At 40.0% G+C, this 14,805-nt stretch overlaps 1 protein-coding gene across 1 annotated transcript in view; it reads right to left on the reverse strand.

Annotated features, from left to right (window-relative positions):
• The window catches only part of ryr2a (ryanodine receptor 2a (cardiac)), a 684,685-nt gene that overhangs the window by 472,754 nt on the left and 197,126 nt on the right, over window positions 1-14,805 (reverse strand). The window contains exon 3 of the mRNA XM_048535805.2: window positions 8,002-8,106. Coding sequence (XP_048391762.2) covers window positions 8,002-8,106 — 105 coding nt within the window. The remainder of the gene's footprint in view (window positions 1-8,001; window positions 8,107-14,805) is intronic.

Below are 14,805 nucleotides of genomic sequence, written 5' to 3' on the forward strand. Positions count from 1 at the left end.
TGTTTAGTGCAGAAAGTCAGGAAGCTTCTTCTGTTTCTCAGCCATCATCAGTTGAGGAGGTGGGCAATTTGCTTTTTGACACCATGCAACACCAATCTCACACCTACAATATATGCCTACTGTCAATATACTACACGCACATCAAGCAAATAGCCACGACTCAAGGAGTAGTTTTCAGTCAAGCCAAGGGAGATATCCTTCGCTCAGATAGTCCCAGCACAGTAAGTCAAGGATAGTCTCCAGTATTAGTTCACAGTCAGTCAACTGCTCAGGGGTATCACAAAAACGGTTTTGTATCTCCTCAGTCCAGGAAGTGGATCACTGTCAGCCCCATGGGTCCACTGCACAAGTCCAAGGAGTAGCATGGAGACAATCAGAGAGCTATACAAATATCTGTCATGGTTGGTCATCAAAGTAAGTGACAGTCAGTCTGGGGCCACCACTAAAAGTCAAGAGGATATATCAGGAGTCATTTTTGCAGGAGGAAAGTCAGGGAAATTCATTGTGAGGATTGGAAGCAGTATGTTGGAATACAGAGGGAATTACAACTGTGAAGGGAGAGGGGGAACTGGATATAAAAGTGAGGGACATAACAGAGCATTGAAGAGGAAGGAATAATGTGGGAGGACGGTCATTGAGAATCAACAGCACCCTGGCGTCAACGACTAGGACAATGCACCACTACATCTGGCATGTTTACTCAACATGCCTGGGGCTTTTGGTGGAGGGTAAACTGGGGAGATGAATATTTGGATTGGGCTGGGTGAGAACATGGGGAAGTTCAAAGCTCATGGGTTTGATGGCTATCACATAGAGACAGTGAATATTTGGGGCTCACTAACAGTAAGAGTCTAAGCCTGCTCACTGCATGAGGAGGGACCTCTGCTCCCTTCCATCATGCTTTAAATAGGAAACATGCAAAGGTGCTGAAAGTGGCTGTCACCATACCCAAAGTGCATGAGCTAAGTGTTCCTATGAGGGAGGGGGGGGTAGTTACTCTGGGATTGAACTGTCCCACTATGTTTCTGATCTAACAATACTGAACTGGTGGGAGGTTTCCTTATCACATTAAGCTGTTGGAGCACCTCCACATTGGGAACATGGATTTCCCATGTAGCCACAGATTGCAGTGCTGGACACAGAGGAAATGAGTTCAGATCTCCCTTACCATATTGACCCCCACATTAAAGATGCTGCTGTTAGGAAATGGTGCCTTTACCTCTTCAGTGAAGTTCCAGCCTGCTTACCAACACTCCCAAGCATCACCAACATCACTCCAACCTGCACATTGCGAGACCCACTTTGCACTGTCACGAACACAATACAGCTGTTCTCACTTGACATATCAGTTTTGAGGTTTACACAGGATCCCTTCAGCAACAAGGAAATTGGAATCTCCACTAAAGACAATCCACTGTGTTAATTATGCCCTTTTCAAATCCATGGCTTTACTTGGTACAGGGAAATGCTCCCCTCCCAAACAGGTCCACAGCAAACTTATGTTTCAGACCAGGAGCCAGTACATGTCTAACCCCTTGGAGCTCTCAGCCGGCCCTGCAAAATTATTCTGAGAGCTTGTTTGAACTGTCATGTTCCTTTTAGGACTTTTATCCTTGACTATTAGAAAAATAAGTTAGGCATAATCTACCATTAACGTTCGCCTATAAGATATCCAAGTACTTTCAACTCTCCTTTATTGGAGTGGCATCAAACCAGTAAGTAGCCAGTATACACATGAAGCGTGATGGATAACGTTGTAGTGCATTTGGAGCATAAGATTTATCTGGATTCAATATAATTTTCAATTAGTTTTCAAATGTAATAGCTTTTGCAATGTAGTGATATCCCAACATACTAATCCACTGTAGCAGCTATAATTGAAAAACAATTGAATAACAAGAAAAATATATTTTGGTTTTCTTACTAATCCCCTTCTTTCCAATTCTTCTCTTGGAAGATTACAAATATGCTTAGATTTCCAATCTGCTGCCATTGTAGTTTCACTCTTCAGGACACTTAATTTGACATTTGTACTGCAGATAGTGCACTTCCAGGGAACTGCACTGGTTTTAGTTGCCTACAAATTATTTTAAAGAAGGAAGAAAGCATTTGCGTTTTTGGACAAAGTATGGCAAACAATCTGTTCACAGGTGGGGGATGATTATTTAAAAAATTCAGTGAGACTGTGCCTTGATTTTAATAGTAATTCTATTTTCAACTTCAGGTGACCAAGCTGTTTGTCAACATCTAAAGTTAAAATCTGCAGGATATTCAATAAATCCATAATTCTGGGTATCTAACTTCAATCCCCTGCACCCACTCTTACTCCAATCCCCTTGCATCTCAAAGCTAATTTTTTAGTCCAGTGTCATTGCTGATTCAAGGGTATACAGTAAATTCTGCCATGGTTCACAGTTTCAAACAGTGAAGTCCGTAGCTTATGCAGAGTCACAGAGCTGTACAGCATGGAAACAGACCATTCGGACTACTCATCCATTCCAAACACATATCCTAAATTAATCTAGACCCATTTGCCAGCATTTGGTCTATATCCCTTTAAACCCTTCCTATTCATGTACCCATCCAGATGCCTTTGAAATGTTGTGATGATATTGGCCTCCATCACTTCTGCTGGCAGGTCGTTCCAAAGACTCAAGCTTTCTGTGTGAAAAAGTTGTCCCACAGATCCCTTTTAAATCTTTCCCCTCTCACCTTAAACCTATGCCCTCTAGTTTTGGACATTCCCACCCTGGGAAAAGGCCTTGGCTATTCACCCTATCCAACCCTTGTGATTTTAAATACCCCTATAAGGGCACCCCTCAGCCTCCGACAATGCAGCAGCCTCCAAAAATCCAGACAGAATAACCCCAGGCTATTCAGCCTTTGCCTATAGCTCAAACCCTCCAACCCTGGCAACATACTTGTAAATCTTTCCTGAACCCTTTCAAGTTTCACAACATCGTTCCCACAGCAGGGTGAACAGAGAAGCATGCAGTATTCCAGTAGCAGACTCACCGATGTCTTGTACAGCCATAACACGGTCTCCCAACTTCTATACTCAATGTACTGACCAATAAAGGCATAATGTGGAGGCACCGGTGATGGACTGGAGTGGGCAAGATCAGAAATCACTCAACACCAGGTGAGAGTCCAACAGGTTTATTTGAATACACAAGCTTTTGGAGTCTTACTCTTTCATCATGTCTCGGTGACAGAGGTAGTATCAAACACAATAAAACATCAAAGGGTCACACCACTTATGAGGATGTACTTAACAAACCTATGATGCCATTAAATCTTTAATCAGTTAGAAGGGTTTAATTGATTAATGTTATCTGTAAATTCCTGAATTGCTTTGAAGTCTCTATCCTGAGAAAACTAAAGGCTTTATCAGCGCAAAGAAGGGGTGACATTTTACGTCAGACAATACATGTTGGGTGCGAGACCTTGTTTAGAATCTGTTTGTGTTTTGGTTTGGAGTCAGACTGGTTTTATTTCTAAAGTAGGAATGTATAAAATACCACATTGACTGACTGTATATAAATTGTGTGCTTTTTGAACAAAATAAACTATTTACAAACACCAATTCACCTCATAGTTTTATTGTGTGTGTGTGTGTGTGTGTGTGTGTGTGTGTGTGTGTGTGTGTGTGTGTGTGTGTGTGTGTGTATTTAGTGTGGTGGGGTCACCTGTAGTGTAACATGAAACCAAGATCCTGGTTGAGGCCATCCTCATAGGGACCGAACTTGGCTATCAGCCTCTGCTAGGCGACTTTGCGTTGTTGTGTATCCCGAAATCTGCTTTGGAGGACATTGAAAAGATCCAAGTGGCACTGAGACTTTCCCCCACTGGGAGGGAACATCTCTGTCTGGCAATTATTGTATGGTGTCCATTCGTCTGTGGTTGTAGTGTCTGCATGGTTTTGCCGATATACTATGCCTCGGGGCTTCCATGCCTGCAGAGTATGAGGTATACAACATTGGCTGAGTCACATGAGTATCTGCCATGCACACAGTGGGTGGTGTTCCCAAGTGTGATGGTAGCGTCTACCATCTGACATGTCTTGCAGAGGTTGCCATGATAGGTTTGAATAGTGTTGTGGTCAATGTTGTCCTGAAGTCTGGGTAGTTTGCTGTGAACAATGGTCTGTTTAACTTTCGGTGGTTGTTTGAAGTGAGAAGTGGAGGGGTGGGCAAGATCTCGGCAAGGTGCTTATTGTCATCAATAATTTGGTGAAAGCTGCAAAGAACATGGCATAGTTTCTCTGTTCCCAGAAAGTACTGGATGGTGAAGGATACCCTTTTGGACATATCTGAAGTGGTCATTATGGTTTTTCGCTGTGGCACATCGGAACTAGCATATGAAACGCCTTCTTCACTACCTTGTCAATCTGTGACTCCATTTGCAAGGAACTATGAAGCTACACTGCAAGGTCTCTTTGCTCAGCAACATTCCCCAGGAGCTTAACATTAAGTGTATAAGTCCTGCCCTGCCCTTCCAAAATACAGCACACATTAATCTAAATTAAACTCCATCTGCCACTCGTCAGCCCATTGGCCCACCTGATCAAGATCCCGCTGTACTTGGACATAATCTTCTTTACTGTCCACTTCACCTCTAACTTTGGTATTACCTGCAAACTTACTAATCATACCTCCTGTGTTCACATCCAAATCATTTATATAAATGTTGTTAGAACCATAATTTGCATACCAATATATGTCAATTTTACTGAGCTGAGGTTCATAAAACTGTTTTGATTAACTTAGTATGTGACTTACTGTATTCATACTCCTTGGTAGGTCTGTTCTTTTTTTGTTATGCGACTATGGAGAGTGAGATTCACTGACTGGGTCAGCATTTATTGCCCATCCTTCATTTTCCTTGAGAAGGCAGTAGTGAGCTGACTTCTTGAACCCTGCAGTCCATTTTGTGCAGTTGTATCCATAATAAAGTTAAGGAGACAATTTCAGGATTTTGACCTAATGATAATGAAGGAACTGTGACATATATCCAAGACCGGATGGTGAGTGACTTGGAGGGGAACCTGTAGTTAAAGTGTTCCTCTGCATCTGCTGCCCTTGTCCAGTAGACGATAGTTATTGTGGGCATGGAAGATGGTGCATAAGGAGACTTTTTGAATTTCTTCAGTGCATCCTTGTAGATGGCGTACACTACTGGTACTGAGCTTCAATGATAGAGAATTAATGGATACTCAACAGATGACTTACTTGCCACAGGATTCCTTGTTTCTCATCTGCTCCTGTAGCCACAGTATTTATACAAGGTTTATATGGCAATGTTTATTGCAGAGTATCCCATAGATTGTGCATGATGCAACCAAAGTACATTGGTGCTGGAGACAGTTGATGCTTTTTGTGGTGGGCGGCATGGTAATAAAGTAGATTTTGTTGACTGGTATGCAGCTGCATTTATTGAGACAAGTTGAGAGTATTCCTCAATACTATTAGTGTCTACCTTAGGGCTGGTGCATAAACCTTTGTCGGGAACAGGCAAGTAATTCATTGTAGAATACCCAGGTTTGCTCCTGATCTAGTAGTCATGGCTGGCTACGCTGAATTTCTGATTAATGGTACCCCACAGAATGCTGACGATGGGACATTCAGCATTAATAATACAGTTGAATGTAAAGGGAGTTTCTCTGCAAATGATTCAATCACACCTTTGCATTCAGTCGATGCATTCAATCAAAAATGTGGATGACAACGCCTTTGTAAATACCTCTTCCTGTTAGTTATTTGTTTGTCCATTAATGAACTATTAACTAACAATGGCCAATAACAACTGAATAGATCAGGACTGCAGGTTTGACCTGCTCTATTCAGCATCCCCAGGTTAGCTCCACACTTTCCAATATGCTTCCTGGTGCTCCTAGTACGCCATTTGGTCACTTGCCGAGTTGGTGATGAAGCAGTGAGATATATTTTGGGCCAGGAGGCTGGAGATTATATCCAGTCAATGTTTTACTCTCCTAGGGTTACTCCCACCTGATTGTGGCACTGTACCTTAACTTTGGAAAATTTGATGAACTAGGAAGGGAACCAGCAAAGTTCATTAATATAATACAGTGGATACAAGTATGTCAGGCTATTGCTTACCAAGCTTATGAGATAGAACCACCTAAGTTTGGTATAGTTTTCAAATACTCATGGGAAGCGGTGAATGGTCTGGATATGCTTTCTCTAATGTGTGATTTGTTCTTTTATTAAGGACAATTTTAACACCCCAGCTCCCACACTCTCCCCTTCCTTCTCCTTTAATATTGCACGAGAGGAGCAGACTAGGCCTTTAGTGCTTAAATCTCTGACCCTCAAACCTTCTAGAACAAAGACAAGACCTCACATTTGAAACAAAGTACAGCAGTATGAATGGGCCTCAGTTGAAAATGTGAAAACTGTCACCTGAATGCATTAAATATTCATCCACTTGGCACTCTGAATGATAATTTCTGAATTAATCATGTTAAACGATATGTCCTGGAAATCACAGATAGTGACATTCTCAAAGAGAGATTTGAATGTCACCTTTCATTTAGCCCTTAAGTACCAATGGGTTAATGCCTCCAAATATCATACAACACAATAACATCTATATCATAAGTGTAAATATCATACAACACAATAATATCTATACCATAAGTGTCTGTGTAATAATATAAATCTACTGAAGTTAATATATCATTTATGTCTGTAAAAGAAAACTAAACCAAAAAAACTTGCGAATCAAATAGTTCAGGCGATCTGAGAAAATCTGGCCACATGTAACATGAGCATAAATATCAGATGGCGATCTGTTATGACTGGTTACAGAATACATTTAGACCCGCAGTGTTCTAAAGCAAAGTCTGTCAAGTGAACAAAACATGATGCTGAAAATAAATGAAACAGCAACATTTAAGAAGAGAAACTTTGAATTGTAAAGATATTATAATCTATACTAGTAGTAACAGTAGGAATTGGGGTGTCCCACAGACGCACAAAGTTACTGAACTTGCAAAGTCGGTAATTATGATTCCTCCAGACCTGAAAACAGGTTACAGCATGCAACACTTACTTACATTGAGATATGATGTTCATCTCTATTGACAATAAAACAATGTCATTTACAGGAACAGACATGGAAGGAAATACTCAAGGTATTAACGTATTTCCAAGTATTCTGCTCTATGAGAAATGTAGTTATGACTAATTTTTTTGTGCTTTTTAAATTCGCATTGCTATGTTAATGCTGGAAGTCACACAACACCAGATCATAGTCCAACAGGTTTATTTGAAATCACAAGCTTTCAGAGCACCACTCCTTCTGCAAGTGAATTCACTTCACCTGACAAAGGAGCAGCACTTCAAAAGCTTGTGATTTCCATGTTGAGTGACTTCTGACCTTGTCAGCCCCAGTCCAACAGTGGCACTTGTACATCATATTAATGCTGATCCCAATGTCTCAATATACCAATTGGTATTGTTGTACAATATAACAAATTTTTCGCTGAAGACAGCTGCATCAGATATGAATTAAATTTATTAGACTGGATTTTCTGATCAAACATTTACATCAGAATGTAGAACATGACCAATATTGAAGCTTGAGTCATATGACTATAAATGGTGAACTGTAGTGTATTGCTGCATTTGCCAATCTTTATCATTTTGCACCAGTTGTGAAACTTTACTATATATCTATGTTTCTCTTTCCACAAATACTGCTGGAGCTCCAGCAGATTTTATTTTTATTTCAGATAGTGTGTAGCTTACTGAGATTAGCATTTGTATAAAGAAAGAGATCTTGTCGGACTCTAGTAATGCTGTGGTAATGTCCCTACCCCTGGGCAGAAAGATCCAGATTCAAGTTGCACCCCTTCCAGAGTTGTGTAATAACATCTCTGAACAGGTTGATAGGAAACACGGGTAAAAAAAAACAAGAAACTTTGTGAGGCAAAATCTTCCATTCATTAAAAGCGCCATAATTATTTTGATTACTTGCCCCTTCTGCTTTCTCCTCATTGTTTGCCAGCATTTCTTGAAGAGCCCGAACAGACAGGGATTGCTCCAACACAAAGGTACAGATAGAGAGATCTGGAGGGACATTCTGCAATGAAAGCATCAAAATGTAAGGTTTTATAGGCAGTTTCTCATTAGAAAGAAAAACACACTCCATCATTATCTGTACGGTCAGTGCAATATGTTTTTACATTTCACCTTCAGATAGTCTAAGCGTTCATATCTCCATGTAATCTGCCAATTCTCAACTTTTTACCTGGCTTTAAAAGGCTTTGAGCAGTGATGTACAGCCCACCATCATAAGTTTCATATAAAGCATTAATTGGAATTACAAAGCGAGCAAAGAGATTTATGTGTCCACAAAGATACAAAAATTGGAGGTTACAGTAGGCCAATCAGTCCTTCAGGCCTGCTCTGGCTGATCTGACTGTGATGTCAACTCCACTTTCAAGTCTCAGAGATAATGGGAACTGCAGATGCTGGAGAATCCGAGATGACAAGGTGTAGAGCTGGATGAACACAGCAGGCCAAGCAGCACATTAGGAGCGCAAAAGCTGACGTTTCAGGCCATCAAATCTGATGAAGGGTCTGGGTCCGAAACGTCAGCTTTTGTGCTCCTAAGATGCTGCTTGGCCTGCTGTGTTCATCCAGCTCCACACTTTGTTATCTCCACTTTCGAGTCTGCCTTGCATAACCCTTGACATCCATGTCGATCAGAAATGTACTTAATTCAGCCTTGAATTTATTCAGCCATCTAGACTTCACTCTCTTAGAACAGAATTCCGATGAGAAAATTTCTCATCTACATACACAAATCAATAATAATTCAATGCGCAAGTACAAAGTACCTGTCATACTGAACTCAAAACATTAAGCCTGTCTCTACAGATGCTACCTGACATGCTTCGCTTTGAAAGTGCTTTGTTTTTATGCAAAAAAAATTAAAGTAGTTCATAAACTCATGAAGGTTACAAAACAAATGTGAAGATGTGGGACGTCAGTTGTATAAAGCATTGGTTACAACTGACCTGGAATACCATACTGAATTATGGACATCAAAGAATTAATAGGTTCCAAATGGAGAGAACAGATTCACTAAAATGATGCCAGAGCTGTTCTGTATTCCTTTGAGTTCAGATGGTTGAGAATTGTCTAAAGTGAAAAGGGATTTGACAGAACAGATGCAGAAAAGCTACTTTGTTTCTGGAAGAATAAGTCAGAACAGAGGGGCACAATTAAATTTGAAGCTAGGTTAGCTTGGGATGCAATCAGAAAGCAATTTTGTCACACGAACGGTAACATGAAAGTGAAATCCTCATCTTCATAAGGTTGTAGATGCTGCGGCAATTGAAAATTGATACTAAAATCAATATTTTTTAAAGTTGTCGGAGACAGATACAAATTGACTATAACCTAATAAAATTGTATAATAGGCTGAAAATCTGAACGGCTTAACCTGTGCCTATGTTTCTCTGAAAAATGAAAACTAATCATTCTGTTCATGCTTTAAAATAAATAAATAAATGTACTGACACATCAAACATCATAAAATCCTGCATTCTTTTCATTTATAAGTTTGTTCAATTTATATTTAAAAAGCTACAACAGCCAGAATGTGCTAGATTATGAATTTGTATTGCGACTGACCAGTCCAAGTTTAACCATGCGCTGATGTGCTGATCAACGACATTCTAGGTTTCTAATCTTTCATGGATTAACAACAGTATGCAACACTGAACAGTCTTCCATCAATTATACAGCCTAGCTGTACTATATAAACTTTCACTGTGTTCCAACTGTAAATGGAAGCTTGTTGTTCACAACTAAAAGTTCACTGTCTGATTCAACTTTTATTTATGTGGTGTATATTGAATGATTCAAAAGACAGAATGTGCTACATGACTAACTGATTAATATTGCTCTAATAGCATATTACACAATTACAGAACAGTTTTTGGTAACTTACAAGTATTTATTATTTCCCAAATAGACAGATAAGGACATGCAGGACATTTGAACACGTGAGCCTGTCCTGTCAAGAAATGCCAATGAGGTATTTAAGGCAGTGAAGGTGGAAACTGTTCAGCCTTTCTTCCTGCCTGGGCTATACTGCCCAGGCTCATCAGAATACAGGAGCACACTGAGGGCCCAGACTCAACAGATTTACAACTGGGTGAACTCAGTTGAGCTTGTTGTTCCACACTCTAATACACAGATTGGACACAGCAGTTTTTGTGATGCATGTGTTGACTTCTGCATCAAGTGATGGATTGTTGGTGATTGTAGAGCCTATGTATGTGAAGCGAACAACAGCCTCCAGAGTCAGAAATTGTTGGTGAAACTTAGCAGGTCTAGCAGCATCTGCAAAGAGAAAGCAGAATCATCAGGCTCAAAATGCTCTCTTCCGACAGATGAGTTTTTACAGCAATTTCTATTTTTTGTTTTGGATCTCCAGCATCAGCAGTTCTTTATTATTTTACCCTCCAGAGTTACATTGTCAATGTTGATATATGAAAACCTCCTGAATCATGATATGTATTTTCCTAATGCTGAAAGTCAAACAAAACTTGTCACAGGTATGAAAGACCGTGTTCATTTGTTGCTGAAGTATTTGGCATCGAATTCTGTAACATTATCAATGTCGAGCAATTCTTTGATGAGAACTTGACACATGTTCATCTTGGATTTCAAATAAGCATGGCTGAACAGTTTTCTATCTGTTCTGGTAAGTAAGTAGATAGCATCTGTACATGATCTAAAGATGTATGACAGCAATAGAGAGAAGAATATGTCAAAAAATGCTGACACTAGGACCCTGTTTGACCTGACTGCAGGAGTCTAAAGCTTTCAATGTTGTCCTCACCCATTCTGCTATTGTGGGAAAAGGAGATCACAATGAGCAACCTCAGTGGGAAACCAATTTTCTCCAGCAGTTTAAATAGCCCATTACTGTTCACATGGTCAAATGCCTTGATGAGATCAATGAAGGCAATATATAGCAGTCTTCTTCGTTCACAGTATTTCTCCTGCAGCAGCTTCCAGTCTGTGAATATCATATCAGCTCTAGCTCTTTCAGTTCTGAAACCACCAGGGAATTTGGTAAAATGATTCAGCAAGAATTTTCAGTCTGACAAAAGCAAAACAGGCAAATGCTCAGGACAAAACAAGCCATTGATGGTTGTTGCAATCAGTGCTATTGCCCTTGACCTTTTACAAGGTAATGACCTTTGTATCACAACATAACCTGAGGTACTGTCTCTTACCTCCACAAAGCCAGAGAAACCTGCAGGACTGCTGGTTTCCCATGTTTGATTGTTTTAGATTATATAGCATCAGCACCTGGAGCTACACACATGACAAGCAAGTCAACAGCTTTGTTAAACTCCTCTAGCATGTGTGTTCAGTATACAGTTTTTTCCATGACAGTGAGGCTTCCTGTGAAGTCTGCTGCATCCTTGGTCTCCCTGAAACTGAACTCAAGTTAGTGTCCCACTCATCTCTTGTTGTCATGAGTGATGACCTGACCTGATGACACACCCTTGCCATTGTTTTCAATGGGACAATTTTCTTTGCTGATGGCCTTGTTGCATTTTTGATCTCTTCATACATGCTCCTGACATTCCCTACGTAGAAACTGATCTGGATATTCTGGGAAAGTGGTAACCAGTGATGATCAGATCCAAGTAGTCTGTTCTAAAGGGAGGTGTTAGTAACACAAAACTCATGGCAGAAGCAAAACTCATCTGTGTTCTCATTTATCTTTCTCAGGCTATGAGGTCCGAGGGAGCAGGGTCATGCTCCACAGTCATGTGTTGAAATTCCCCAGCGGGAAAAGGCACTCCAACTTGTGGATTCTACTGAAAGCCACGTCAAGCTCTTCACAGAACTGGTTTTTCACCTCTAAGGTGGAACATGTGTACTGATGAGGTTAACTTTCCCTGCTTAATTTAGAGTCAGATGAGCAGAAAATGTTATAAACCATTTATGATGGTTGGGGTCTATCATTGAGAAGAGTAAGTCCCTTGCAGTGAGGCGTAATCTTGCTCATGCCTTTCTTCTGAACTCTTCTCTTGACACATGAATGTGTACTGTTTCTTTTTCAACAACCCACTTTTGGTGTACCTGGTATCTTGCAGGCAAGCTTTGTCAATACTCAACTAGCAAGTTCCACGTTCATTGCAGCTGTTTTACACACATTATTGACGAATCACAAGTCATCTGTCAATCCTGTACATATGGTGCTAGCATTTCAGCTTGTCAATCAAAAGTTAATCTCTTTATTTCATGTCGTTTTGCTTGTTTGATTGGTGCTACGGTCTTCATCCACTTGTTCAGCACAGACTCTCCAAGCACCTACTAACTCAGTGACAGGCTACTAGTCAAGGCAGCCTGGCCTTTGGTGGGCAATGGCCAATGGTATGCAATGGTCTTTCCTACTGGAGACAAAAAAGTGGCCAAACTAATTGGGCTGATCACACTTAACTGCTGTCCTCTCTGTTGAATTACTGCTCTGCAGTGAAGCTGGAACATCTTCTTCAAGGCAAAGAGCTGGCCAGAGTTTAGTAGGTCTTTGAGATGCCCAAACATGGATGCCTAAGCATTGGGTCTCTTGTTGACCTTTTGGGTTGAGTTCTCTATCTTCAAAGGTACTCAGTGCTTAACGTGGGTCTTTTTCTCCCTTTGCTGCTGCCAGCACTGTAGGCTTAAAACTAGAAATAAACTGGTACACACATGGGAAGACATGTTTCTTAACACACTCACCAGACACAATACTTGTTGGATAGTCTTCAACCAGGTACAAAGTCCATCCTTGTGATGGTTCCACATGTAAAATAAATGTAAAATTGTTTTCTACCACCCATGAATGGAGTAAATATAAACCGGTCCATTTTTCACGATAATATTCAGCTAATTTGGCTCAATTTTCTTAGCACCAAAAAACCAGATGAATGTTGTTGGGTTTTCAAAAACGTTTGCTCACTAACACAGTTCTGGAAATGTAACCTGGTGTTGAGTATACCCTGTCATACTATGTAGATAACTTTTAACAATCTCTGGGCATTTATAGATGAGCAGTTGACAGTAGCTTGCCACCATCACTCACTTTGCAAGAACAATTTTTTTTAAAACATGGGGTACACTCTCAGCTCTGAGTCAACAAATGGTTGTTTTAAACTTCACTCCACAATCTCACTGCAAAACCTTTTCCACATTTCAAAAAAGAAATAATTAGCATTTAGTAGGAATTTTCACATAAATGTGGTAGTCAAAAGTATCTCACCACCAAATATGTATTTTGGAGTGTTACATTTGAAAACACAATGGTTAATTTGTGCACAGCACTGATTCCATTAACAACAAGTGAAATAATTCATCATCTAATCTTTTTGATTGACGGATAGATGTTAGCCAAGGACAACTGTTTTGTTCTGTGTCACATAGTGCTGTGAAGTCCCTTACAATTTCCCTCAGCTGAAATCCAGGATTTCAGCCGACCTTCTTGATTATGTAAGATTATCAACCCAGATGAATGACACAAATCGCAAAATGACTAACTTCTGACTCAGAGGGGGGAATGCAATTAGAGCAGCAGTTTAACGCCTGAAAGGGAAATGGATTTTCAAAGGTGCTGTTTCCATTTCAAAAGACATCAAATTCCCCCTCCTACCAATTCAAGTGAATAATATAGATGTCTTATAGCACTGTTTAATGCAGGACTGATCCTCCCCAATGTTCTCACCAAGATTCAAAAATAGCAACTTTGTTCACTTTCTGACACTATCTCCAAAATGTTTCAATACCATTTAATTACTTAAGATATCTCTCCTTTGTTGTAGTTTCTCACTCTCACTTGAAAGAATGGTTTCCTTCGGTTTCGACGATTTTGGGGAACAGAGCTTTACCTTTGATCACAACCGTTTAAGTAACAAATCAATGAGCCAAAAAGAAAGTGTATCTTGCAGGATAAAGAAGCAGACCACCGCTCCCATTTTCTTAGAACATAGAACATAGAACATTACAGCACAGTACAGGCCCTTCGGCCCTCGATGTTGTGCAGACCTGTCATACCGATCTCAAGCCCATCTAACCTACACTATTCCATGTACGTCCATATGCTTATCCAATGACGACTTAAATGTACCTAAAGTTGGCGAATCTACTATCGTTGCAGGCAAAGCACTCCATTCCCTTACGACTTTCTGAGTAAAGATAATGTCAGTAAAAATACCTGCCCTATATGATCTAAATAAATGAGAAATTATATGTGTAATAAATAAAAGTATAGAGGATGTTAAACTGATCTCCCACAGCTGGGTCATGAGATTTCATTTACTGTTGCCGGTTTTTGACAGTTCTTACACATACATTCCTGCAGTTTTATGGAAACGTTATTTTGACGGTAAGTTTCTTTAAGGAGGTAGTGGCCCTGTTTAGTATGTACTTCAAAAGTATAAATCCATACATTAGAACACGATAGTGGCCCTAAATAAAAGTTAGAAATAGGTAGTACAGTATTATAAAAATTGGTAACATATAAGGAAATGTCAACGAGACAAGAAGCAGACTGTAGGGACATGCTGGTGGAAGAAACTGTTTGATATCATGCAGCCTATTCAAATCCCGAGACATGGTTGCTAATGGCTAATTAATATTATGACCTTTCCATAGTTTTGGTGAAATATGGAGTCACGATGACAGAGATGGCATTGTTCTAAGTAGGTTACAGTATTAAGACTTATTCAGGGGTAGTCTTTAATACAAAAACAGGTCCAAACAGCATGGGGCT

The sequence above is a fragment of the Stegostoma tigrinum genome, chromosome 9, assembly GCF_030684315.1.
Source record: "Stegostoma tigrinum isolate sSteTig4 chromosome 9, sSteTig4.hap1, whole genome shotgun sequence".
NCBI lineage: Eukaryota > Metazoa > Chordata > Chondrichthyes > Orectolobiformes > Stegostomatidae > Stegostoma > Stegostoma tigrinum.